We start from the raw sequence: 12,266 nt of genomic DNA on the forward strand, positions 1-12,266 counted from the left end.
CTTTAGGATTGCTTGAAGGATAGCTTCATAAAGCTACTACTACTAACCCTCTATTTTCTGTAAGCTTGATGTTACAAACTTTTTTGGGGGGGGGCTAGGTGCTCTGATTGATTTTAGGAATCTTACTGGTTGCTCCATGTGGGTCAATCATACTAGTTCAAACTTCCTCTTCAAGGAAATATTCTCCCACTGGTGACACCACAGTTAGGTGTTCACCTCTTCCCTAAGCAGTCAGTAGTTCCAGGGGTATCATTGCAGATTTTTTTTCTTTTGTACAAGACACTAGAAAGTTCTGGTATATTTTTAATAGTTACTTCATTACAAAAATATACAAGGAGAGTGTAGTGAGGGCAGATATTGTCCTGAAAACACACAGCAAACACCCAGAGAGCTTATTATGCACACCTCCAATGCTACACTCCTTCTTAATCTCTTCCATTTCTCTCTCCCCCTTCCTGCCCATTCAAAACTAAACTTCTGTTTCTTTCTCATACATACCCTATAAAGCACCTGTCTCAGACACCACCACCATCACTTGCTCATTCAAGGGACTATCTCTATTTATAAAGAAACATCAACATTCCTTTGTCCAAAAGCCAGCCATCTCACACCAATACAAGGATTTTATCCTCTAAATATTAATAAATATGAACCTACAGTAGTGCATGATGACAACACAACTTGTGCATGTGCTTCAGTGTTATCTCAAAATCTTTTTGGTCAGTGTCAACAGGAGGAAAATACTGTGCAGCTGCAGTTTCTAAGCTAGTCAGGTATTGCAGCCAGTAAAAATCTCTGTCTGCAGTTCATGTGAAACACGTACTGCAAGACAAAGCTTCTGACAATTTGTGCGGTGGTTCTGTAGTCTAAAGAATCCAGAGACAATTAAAGTCTAGACTCAGTCGTTTTTCAGGCTTGGGGACAGGTGGGGAATAAATAACAGATCAGATATATCAATTATGGTTCTGAGGTAACGCTGAATTAAGGAAGCTCTTGCTAGTTTGTGTATTGGGAAGACGTTTGTAATAACAGCAGCAATAGCAGCACAACAGCAGGACCAAGAAACCGGAAAAGGGGTATTTCAGTAGCTCCAGATAAAAGGTTCTTCTGTTTGATTATTTTCTAAATTCAGAGCAGTTAATATAAACAGAAATCCAAGTAAGAAAAGAGTAATCTCAGTACAGATGCATTTCAGTACTATAGTAAGGGCAGAGACATTCAGTAATTATATATTCAGCTGAAAGAGAAGGGATTGATTTATTAAAAGGAAAAAATCAGCTGAAAGGCTACATTTATAAAAAAAATGGCTCGTCTGAATGATTTCTGTACCTGTTCTCCTTTCCTGGGGCTGGAGAGTTAAGGAGGAATGGACAATGTCTCAGAGGAAATGACAAGAAAGACTGAAGCTTGGTGAGACCATATACTGAGTGTTTTCTGCTGTCCTCTTCATGCAGTGCTGTGGGTTGGCACACCGGCGGCGAGTACGGGTTTCGTATGTAAGTTTCTGATTGTTTTAGAATGGTGATGATTTTGGAGCTGAGCATAGTACATTTGATGGTGCAGTGTGCTTCATGCAGATGGTCTGAGACATGTTTGTTGGATGAAACAGAATATTAAGCAATGGTTTTCTGGCGACCGAGCTCAGGAACAGTTCTAACAGGTAATTTTTTTTAAAAAAAAACCCGAATAATTCATAAGGACCAGTGCAATGGGGAAAAAAATGAAAGCAACTTGTTGTGGATGATTGACCTTTGTAAGATCTTCATTGACAAAACAGGATTTGAGGGGGTTATATACGTAATGTATCTTATTGGCAATTGGAAAAGGGTGAGTTTCATGTACATACATAAGGGACATGTTGAAAATCAGTTCCAGTCATAAGTGACAGCTACAGATATGGGAAATATATAAGAAAAGCAGCAAACATGACAATTCAAGGGTAGGAAATATTTGTTTTTCAGCATTGCTCTGTGATATAAACATCAACATGGTGGCAAAAGTGTGGCGTAAGTGGCTTCTGGTATTTTCTGGATTGGAAAATGAAATAATTTTTTGTTTGTCAGACCTGTATTGCAAAATGGCTTTAGTAATACAACTGATTTATTAGTAGGAACAGAGAAGATTACTTAAAATATGTTGGAGAATCACTCAGCTGATGTAATGTCTTAGTGCAATAAGGAGTGCATTTTTTAATATGTCTTCTCTGTTTTACTGTCCTGTTGTCAAAGGAACATTATAGGAAACAGAAGGGTTATGATATCTGGCCTAGCTTACAGGGGTTGAATTGCTTATTTTTCTTTAGTTGGGCTCATATGTGGGGGCGGGGGAAGCATGCATGCATTTTCTAGCATAGTGTTTTGGATATGATACAACTGCACATAGTGTTCCTGTGTAGCATACAAAGGGTTTATTGTTTATAATTTAATTTAGTTTTTAACTTTGTGTTTTGCCCTTTTCTGCAATAGTTTTTTTTTTTACTTTGAATATTGCTGCTAATGCAACAGTTGATATAATGAACTGCTTTGTTAATAAAATAGCAGAAATTGCAATATAATCTCAGTGGCTACCTTTATTTGCACTCTGTACATGAGCAAGCAATTTGGAACAGAAACAAATAGATATATACCATTAGTTAACATTTATATTTAGAGTCAATATATTTGACCAGCTAGACATTCATGCACAAAATAATATTCCAGTATTAACTTTCCTTTGTTTGCTTAGTGGCACAACCATGAGACCCACATCATGAATAATCTAAAATACCACTGGCATACTTAAAATAAGAGTTTGCATTCTTTTATCCAACATGTGAGTTGCTGATTAACAAGTTTATTGGCCGTCTTGTAATTTCTTCCATCTTTTATGCACCTTGATTTTAAATTATCCCAGTGTTTGAGGTTTGGGTGTCAGTGGCTTTGATCCACTATGTCAGTTGCTCTACTTTCGTTTATATAAAGGTCAGAGATATTTGTACATGAGAGGCTTTTTTAAAGTAAAACTTAAAATGGTTTTATTTGTCTCCTTTGAAGGGAATGTAAAGGTCAGGTTAATAAAGTATCATAACATGAATGTAGTTTATAACAGAACAGCAGGAATGAGGAATTTATGATAGTTATATACACGAGATATTTTGTAATTCAAGATGTATCTAAGGTGGTTGACAGACAAGTGCTGATACTTTTATTAAGTACTAAGATTGATTTCTCTTAGCAGTCACTGCTTTGTTTCATAAACATAAGCTTCTTCAAACAGTGCATGTTAAGCTGGAGGAGTTAGGACCATATACACAATCTACCAGTTTTCTTCTTTAAACTGGCCTGGCATCAACTTTTCACTAGAGTTATTTCCTGTTAAACACTTAAGGATTACCCTCTTAACAATAGAGCTATTTCCATTTATAACTGGTTATGTATCCTTCCTGATCCTAAACCAAAGTATGTTCCTCTCACTCCAGAGGAGAATCCTCTACAGCTTGCAGCTCACTCCATTGTCTGCAACACTGTCCATTAACAGCTCTCCTTCCACTGTTGGTTTCCAACTGTAAGTTTATTCTAACTGCCATCCTTAGAATTCCATTCGAATCCCCTGTCAATCAAGGGGTTCTATGACTGGGACAACTTCTCTGAATGCAGCTGTCCATCACATCCACTGATAATTTCTACACATGGAAAATATTTCCATCTGTGGAGAATGCAGTTTTCCTATGCCCCTCACACCTGCTGCAGCCCCAAATGCCCCCTCAGTGTTGCTGCAGGGGAGCTTGTTAAATCTGACATGCCTGTAAGTCTGGAAACAAATTTAGCTATAAGACACAAACACACAAAAGCAGTCCAAGTACCATTCAAAATTTCTCCCTCTCCAAAGACTGTCCAGTTTGTGTGTGGACTATTGGTGGGACAAAGCAGATATAGAAATTAGATCAAGTTTAAGGGCAGACAGCTGTATTTTGGAAAAGTCTGAAGATGAAATAAGGTACCCGCTCCTTTAGGCATGAACAGCTATCTTGAGTTGAAATTCTGATGTGATCATTATTCTAAGTTGGACACTTGCAAAAGATGCTCTGATCAACCAGACCTCATAACATAGCAAATTTAAGGTACATTGGACATTAACGGTAGAGATGAAGGATGAGTTGTACAATCTGCCTTCATGTATACTAAACTAAAGCAGCATGTCAAATAATAGGTAGGCTAGTCTGTACTGTAAAGTACGGAATATTCCAATCTTAAGGACACCTTTCTTGATGTAAGTTGCATTGAATAGACTTGAGAAGGATTCTGTAGACCTGTTTATGATTGCTCTGCTATCTGAGGCATTTATTTTAGACCCCCTCCCATGGTTTAGTGATGGTAGCCAAAGATTTGATTCTAGCAGATACTGGTTAGGGGTTAGGGTTATATTGTTATAACGTTGGTCCACCTAGTTGAGTACTATCTGTTTGTATGGGCAGGATCTCCTCAGCTTTCAGGCAGTCAACGTTCCTGTGATGTCATTTAAGACTCCTAAAGTGGCAAATTAGGGCAACTTGGGACGGTACATGGGCAAACCATGTGCTCTATAACCAAGCTATGATTCCTCTTGTAAATTTCTGTTGAAATTGGATGCATGACTTCAACATAATTTATATCTTTTAACTTGTTCCTTAGTAATGTATGTCATATTTACGATTCTCCCTAATATGAATAATAATTCTTGAATGGTGAAGTGGTTAGAGTGTTAGAGTAGAACCATGGAGACCCAGGTTTGAATCACCACTCTGCCATGGAAGTCTGCTAGGTGACCGTGGTCCAGTCGTACACTCTTAGCCTAAATGATCTCACAGGGTTGTTGTGAGGATAAAATGGGTCCCTGTTTGGATAGTCCTTAAAGTTGTGACCAGATATTTAACGTAGATGCTGCTGATGACAGGTGAATTATTATCGGCTCCATGTCTCTCCTTGGCGTAAACTGATCAAACAGGACCACATCCCAGAACATTTTACTTGTCTAGCTTCACCTTCCATAAACTTAGAACCTTTACTGCCATCCGATTTCAGACAGTTCCAAGTGCTGTTAGCTGGTGGCTGTACGCAAAAACTATTCTTTCAGCAAGGGTGTGTAGGAGAGGAGAACAATGTAAGTTGCTTTTTGGGCAAAAGGGTGTGACATAAATGAAAAAATAAATAAATAAAATAATTCAATGTGATACTATTATAAAGCTTTGCTGAAATCCACAGATTTTGTTAGCTACTTTTCCTTATTCTTAAACCAAGAGTCTTCTCAAAATTTTTATTTAGCTCCATTGAGAAAGAATACAATTACATCTATTTATTGAAAACATTTGGTTTTACTTTTTAAAGTTGGCAGTTAGTTTTTATTTTAAGACACACTGCAATCCTAAGGACCCTTTTGCTCAGAGACAACCACACTGAATGACATGAAACTTACTTTTAAGTAGATCTGGTTTAGTTTGCTCCCTAAAGCTGCAGTCTTAACTATATTTGCTAGGAGTTAAGTCCCATTGAGCTAAATGATACTTACTTATGAGTAAACGTGCTTATGATTGCATGATACTTGTTCTGAAACACACTTGCGTGTTTCAATACAAAGTCAATACTGACTTTGATGGACCAAGGGTCTGATTCAGTATTAGGCAGCTTCATGTGTTCATGTGTACATGTGACTACTGTAAGTGAAGCGGAATAAAAACTATTTATAAAACAGAAGCAGCCTATTAAAAAGTTATTAAGATAAAACACCTAATGTAAAGCCTTGGTAAAAAGATGTGTTTCAGCCTGGTACCTAAAAGAAAATAAAGTTGGTACCAGATGAGTCTTTGAGGGGGCATTCCAAAGGCAAGGTGCCACCACAGAAAATGCCCTGTCTCTAGCCGCCACTTACCTCACATCTGAAGCCAGGAGCACAAACAGCCAAATGAATTAGTAAAGACATAATTCAGAGAATTTTAAATGCTATTTTGTTAGTTTTTTCTATTTTTTCATTCATAGTGTGAAAGAAGTGAAGCTAGCAGACAATATAAGTGGTGCCTGGGATCTAAGAATCTTAACTTTCCTTTTTTGATTGCTAAGTTTATTTGAATACTGTAAAAATAAAAAGTAGTGTGCTTTTCAAACAGAAATTACTTTCATTTAGCAGTCAATTTATATTCTTTTTTAACATTTCTGTGGAACCATTGTCATCTAAGCAGCAGTAAGAAAATAAGTACTGTATTTCTAGCTGTTAATTTCATCAGTAGAAGAGTATGGAATCTGTTTAGAATTTCCCAAGAACATGGCAGGAGGCAGTGACCATGGAAACCAAAGTTCATGTTTTTGGTGAATTGAAATCCAGTCCAATTTTTTCAAAGGAACATGGTGAGAAAATTTTGTGTGGGCGACAGGCTTGCACAATTTATGTTTCTTCATGAAAAGTGCAGTCACCAGCCATATACTGTGGCCTCCTAAGAGTTTGACTATCCTCTCCCCACTTTGAGGCACCTGGATAGATGCTACGGTTGTTTTCAGCACCTTGGCTCAGCTGAGAGGTGCCAAGGAGAAATCGGTGTCTCTCCACTGAGCCAAATTGTAGTGGTCACCATAAAATAAGCGAAAATCATTCAGGCCTTCAAGAAGGATAGAAGGTTATGGGTAAGGCCAGCAAAGTTAGGACTAGGGATTCCCCACACCAAACTCTAGTTTCATGAGTGTGATATTGTGCCCCAGAAATGATGACTGTTTTACCATAGAGTTCTAACAATTCTTAGAGCTGCTGCCATTGCTTCTGGGTTTCTGCCGGAAGTAACATCATCATGCTTGTGCCACTGCCCCCCCCATGTCCCTGCCCCCAAGCCTCCCACCAGTTTTCAGGCTTGGCTTGGCAATCCCATTATGGGTGCCAACCAGCAACATAACATAAAGGATTTGGCCTTGCTGAAGAGGAATTAGCATGGTTTCAGTACAGGGAAGTTCTGCCTCAGCATTATCTTAGAACATGTCAACAAACATGTAGAGACGGACTGAGCCTCCCGGCAGCTGGCTCTCCTTTTTATGTCCGGCGGGTGGATCGCAGAGGACTGCCTCCAGTCCGCTCACGCTGGTCCCGTACCCGCACGAGACCAACCTCTCTCTCCCCCTTTAAACAGCTGGGAGAGAGTTGATTGGCTGCGATGCGGCCACCCCAGAGAGCCCAGCCTAAGCCAGGTGAAGCATCAAGGAGTGCAGCCGCCCTCCTCTGCTTATTGCCCACTCGCTGCTCCTTCCTTTACCCTGGCCATAGCAAATCGGGGCTCCAGATGAGTCTGAAACCCATTAGCTTAGCATGGTTTCAGTACATGGAAGTTCTGCCTCAGCATTATCTTAGAACATGTCAACAAACATATAGATAAGGGTGACCTGGACTTCCAAAAGCCATTTGACAAGTTTCCTTCTGAATAAACTTAACAAATTAACAGTTCTGCTTCCCCACAGCATTGCTTCCCCATTCTGATGGGGTTTGAGATGGTCATCTATATAGTTCTGATCACCATATCACAAAAGGATATTGAAAAGGTGAAAATAGCCAAGTACAATGATCATGACCTATGAAGCAAGGCTAAACTCAGGTTTATTTTAGGGGAAAGGTGATAAAGGGGTTGACATGATAGAGGTGTATAAAATTGTGCATCCTTTCTGTGTGCCTCAAATATACTGCAGTCAATTTCACTGGGTGACCCAGAGTTGTTTCTTCAGTTAAAGCAGGGGTGGGGAACCTTTTTTCTGCCAAGGGCCATTTGCATATTTATAACATTTTTCGGGGGCCATACCGGGCGTAGATCTCCTGGTGGGGGGGGAGAAGCTAGGGTTGCCAGGTCCTCTTCACCACTGGTGGGAGGTTTTGGGGGTAGAGCCTGAGGAGGGCGGGGTTTGCTGAGGAAGACTGCATAGCCATAGAGCCCAATGGCCAAAGTGGCCATTTTCTCCAGGGGAACTGATCTCTATTGGCTGGAGATCAGTTGTAATAGCAGGAGATCTCCAGCCACCACCTGGAAGTTGGCAACCCTAGGGGAGGCTATGCAGAGAAGGCTTGGAGGGTGCCTCTGCTCCCCCAGGTCTTCCCCCTCCTCCCGGGTGGGAGGGCAGCCAGCGGTAGGCCTAGGCAACCGAGGTGCCAGGGGGGCGCAGCTTGTAGCCTGCGGTTGATCTGCAGGGAAGGAAAGAAGGAAAGAAAGAAAGGAAAAAAGGGAAGGAAGGAAGAGAAGAAAGAAGAAAAAAGAAGCAAGGAAAGAAGCAAGGAAAGAAGGAAAGAAAGAAGGAAGGAAGGAAAGAGGGAAGGAAAGAAGGACAGAAAGAAGGAAGCAAGGAAGCAGGGAAAGAAGGAAAGAAAGAAAGAAAGAAAGAAAGAAAGAAAGAAAGAAAGAAAGAAAAGGGAAGGAGAAAAAAAGAGAAAGAGAGGTGGGGAGAAAGAAAGACAGAAAAAGAGGAGAGAAAGAATAGGAGAGAGAGTGACAGAAAAAGGAAGAAAAGAGAGAAAAGCCTTCACACACACACACACACACACACACACACACACACACACACACACACACACACACACAGCCGGCTCCATGTGACCAGGCTTCAGCCTTCCCATCTCCCCCCCCCCCCCGTCCACAAATGTCATCCACCTGATTGGCTCCCACACTCATGCTCCGCTGCCGGGAGCGGCTGGCTTTTTCCTCTTCTTCCCCCCTCCCTCAGCGGTGAGAAAGGTTTAAACTGTTGTGCCGCGGCATGCAGGAATGCTTCAACTTCCCGGCTTGGGAGAAGTGTCTTTCTCCCTCCCCCCTCCTCTTGCTGATTAACAGCTGACAGTCTGTGAGAGGGGGTTTAAAGGGGCCGCAGCGTTCCTGCACGCTGCGGCTTCAGGGAGGGCCGTGCTGCGCTGTGTTTCTGTGGCAGGGCCCTGGAGCTCCCGGGGGGGCACCGAAAATGGCCTCGGGGGCTGTAAACATTCCCTATCCCTGAGTTAAAGTTTGTCTCTGTACAAAAAGTAAACAGATAATTTTTTTCCTGCTCTCTTAATTGAAGAAACAATTGTCAGTAGATTTAAGGCAAACAAAAGGATGTAATTCTTTATACAATTGGTAGTTTTGTAGAACCCATTGCCACAAGATGTGGCAGGATGGGTTTGATTAAAATCAAATGATTTAAATCACAATTTAAATCACTAGTTAGTAAGACTTGATTTAAATCATGGTTTTCTACATAAAGACTCAATCTTGCTGGTATAATCTTAACATTTACAACCAGATGAAGTTTTCATTTTTAAAATGATAACTTTTCAGATTACTTTTAGAGTCCTATCATAAATTGCTGATTTGGTTATACTATTAGAAATACATAGATAGTTCATTCACCTCACAATAATTTCATAATTATCTCCAGTTTCATTCGGGTCACCAGGCCTTGTATTTCTTTGTTGCAGTGTTTGTATTTTCCCAAACTGGCTCACTTTTATGGCCTGCCATTATAGATTTTCTCCTCCAGGGAGAGAATAATATGATAAACCTCAGGCTATAAACCAGGGGTAGGGAACCTTTTTTCCCCCAAGGGCCATTTGGATATTTATAACATCATTTGTGGGCCATACAAAATTATCAACTTAAAAATTAGCCAACCAAGCCCCAAGCAGGCAGCTGCCCAGATGACCCCCCTGGCACGGGCAAGCAGGCAGGCATCCAACCGGTGGTGCACTCGCCCACCTGGTGGCACAGGATGGTCTGTTGCACCAGCCAAGCGTAGCCATCCAGCCACATGCCTCAGTTGCTCCTGCTCTGCATGGTTGGGGCTGGATTCTACAGCCAGAACCTGCTAACTCTGCCTGCAGGGATGAAATGAGGACACACTGGCTAAGAGCTCCCCCCCCCCACGTGCGCGTTCTGGCCCTTCCCCCTTTAATTCCTTTATTGTCGCCACTTCCACCCCAGCCCTCTTGTAGTACAGAGGGAATATGTTTCTCCATGGCCTGGGTCGGAAAGGGTTAACACAGTTTCTTGGGCGGTCCTAGCAGCTCCATAGCTAACAACTCTTCTGCAAGGGGGAAAACCACTACACCACAAACTTCAACATGGTGTTTTATGTGCATGTACTCAGAGCTTGAGGAACTTGTAATTATTAGCAGGATTCTCGAGATTTATTCTTGATATAATTTACTTTTAAGCACACTAATTGGAAATAAGAGAAAAATATTTGAGAGCCTATCATGTACATGAACAGTATTTGAGTTTCTCTTTGGAAAGAGATTATTTTACAAAAGTTTAATTTGCTGAATTGCTGCAAAGCAATATTATTAGGCTTTACTTTGACTATTTTTGTAGAGGAAACAAACAACCCACAAAAATGTATTCTACAGATATTGTTATTATAATAAACAATCCATACATAATGAATAATATGTTCTAGTTAAAGTATTCTAGAAAAAATCATGAAGTAATTGTTATGCAAAAGGCAAATTCTGTTTTAAGTGTTATTGTGTTCATTCTAGAGACAGATTTCTGTGGTTTCCCCATTACTGCTGTGACTGCTGATACAGTGGAGCAGCAATGGAGCTTCAACATGGTAGGTTTGCCTGGAAGGTGCATAAATGCACACACAATGATGTGGGGGAAGCATGAAAAAAACTGCTTCCTGAGAGCACTGAACCTGGAGCAGATGACTCATGTGTAGGGTTGCCAGGTGGGTGGTTTCGGCGGGCACTCTGCTCTGGAGTGAGGATGGTACACGTGTGGCTGCATGCGATGCAATCGTGTTGTTTCTGGGGGTAAATCTGGAAGTGAAGTGATTGTGTTGCATGTTGCCACGTGCGCATGTCATTGCCCCAGTGCCCCCCCCCCAAAAACATCCCACCGATGGAGAAATGTAGGAATGGCCAGAGTGTGAGCCCCAGGAGCCTCCTCCCATATTGCTGAGCACACCTGTTCAGACAGTGGACGGCATGCTTAGTCCTTAGCCCAGTTACCTTAGTGTGAATCTCACCATGAGGATAACGTATGTTTGTAATGAACAGATAATGTGGACACATTGTGCCTAACAAACCCTGTTAATGTGGCAACACAATGCAGAGTTATTCCATAAGGCCATGGCGGATGAAACTGTGCATAGGATTGCATTTTCTCAAGAGGCATAATTTCTGGAATTATAACTTCTTTCTGGATACATGCAAGAAAATGATTAAATACAGTGTTTGAATGCTTTATTAACAGGATTCTTGACAAAAATGTCATTATATAGATTAAAATATGATTCTGCACCATCTATCATTAACGGTAAGATTCTGATATTGTTGCACTTAAAATATTTCTAGCAGAATCAGCTATTCATTTTGGTCACATTTTGGCCTATGCTACTATTCTATTAATGGATTAACTGCCAATTGATTGACAGAATACCAATGCAATCCTAAACATGTATATTTAGTAGTAAGTCCCATTGAATTCTATGGATTTAATATTATGCATGTTTAGGATTGCATACTTTGTATACTATTTTTGGTTATTTTCCTGTAGTACCATTTGATAAATAAATACCACTGAAGTAATTATATAAATAAGATATTCTCTATTATGCTTTTCACTTTGAGCTTAATTTCTGAATTTATATACGACACTACACTCTATATACATGTTATTTCATTATGTTCTGTAACCGTGTCCACTCACCTCTTGTTGAAATCAATGAGAATAACACCGATTTTCTACAGATCACAATTGTATAGAAAATTGCTAAGACTTTCATTAATGTGCATTTAATGTGACTCAGTAATGGGACATTCTGAATGTTTAACTAGAAATTGATTATTTTCAAATAATATTTGGCTGTGGTAATCATTTGCAAAGCAGTAAATAATCGCTGCATTCTCCCAGTGTTCTGAGAGGATAATGCTGTGAATCATGTATTTAAATCTCTTTCAGTAGTAGAGGCTAAATATTAACATCTAAATTCAGCACTGTGTTTTGTTATTCCATGCTTGCTTTTAGTCTTCAGAAGGCCCGTTGCAGTCTTACAACTAGAAACCAATCCCGCTAACAATATTTTTGCCTCTCTCTTTAAAAGAAATCACAAATCCCATTTGCCCCTGAATCCGAAAGTGGATTGTACCAAATGCCGTGATGTGAGGTGAAGCATAAATAGTTTCTAATGGTACTGGCCTGCTTGCTGAGTGAGAAGGCAGAGGTCTTCTCGTATAATCCGACCTCAATCAGCTCACGCTAATCACTACTGATAGTTGCAAAATTTAGCTGGGATCTGCTTTGGTAATCTAGATTGACA

General features: G+C 40.4%; 1 protein-coding gene across 5 annotated transcripts in view; it reads left to right on the forward strand.

The window, feature by feature from the left end:
* Nucleotides 1-12,266, forward strand: part of CACNB2 (calcium voltage-gated channel auxiliary subunit beta 2) — a 153,425-nt gene that overhangs the window by 44,849 nt on the left and 96,310 nt on the right. The window contains exon 1 of one of the 5 annotated variants that reach the window (XM_056857014.1): nucleotides 1,320-1,496. The exons of the other annotated variants lie outside the window; for them this stretch is intronic. Within the exon in view, the coding sequence (XP_056712992.1) occupies nucleotides 1,449-1,496 (48 nt within the window). The 5' untranslated portion in view covers nucleotides 1,320-1,448. Of the gene's footprint in view, nucleotides 1-1,319; nucleotides 1,497-12,266 lie in introns of those variants that run through there. 5 annotated transcript variants of the gene reach the window in all.

Source organism: Euleptes europaea, chromosome 11 (genome assembly GCF_029931775.1).
Source record: "Euleptes europaea isolate rEulEur1 chromosome 11, rEulEur1.hap1, whole genome shotgun sequence".
Classification (NCBI taxonomy): Eukaryota; Metazoa; Chordata; class Lepidosauria; order Squamata; family Sphaerodactylidae; genus Euleptes; species Euleptes europaea.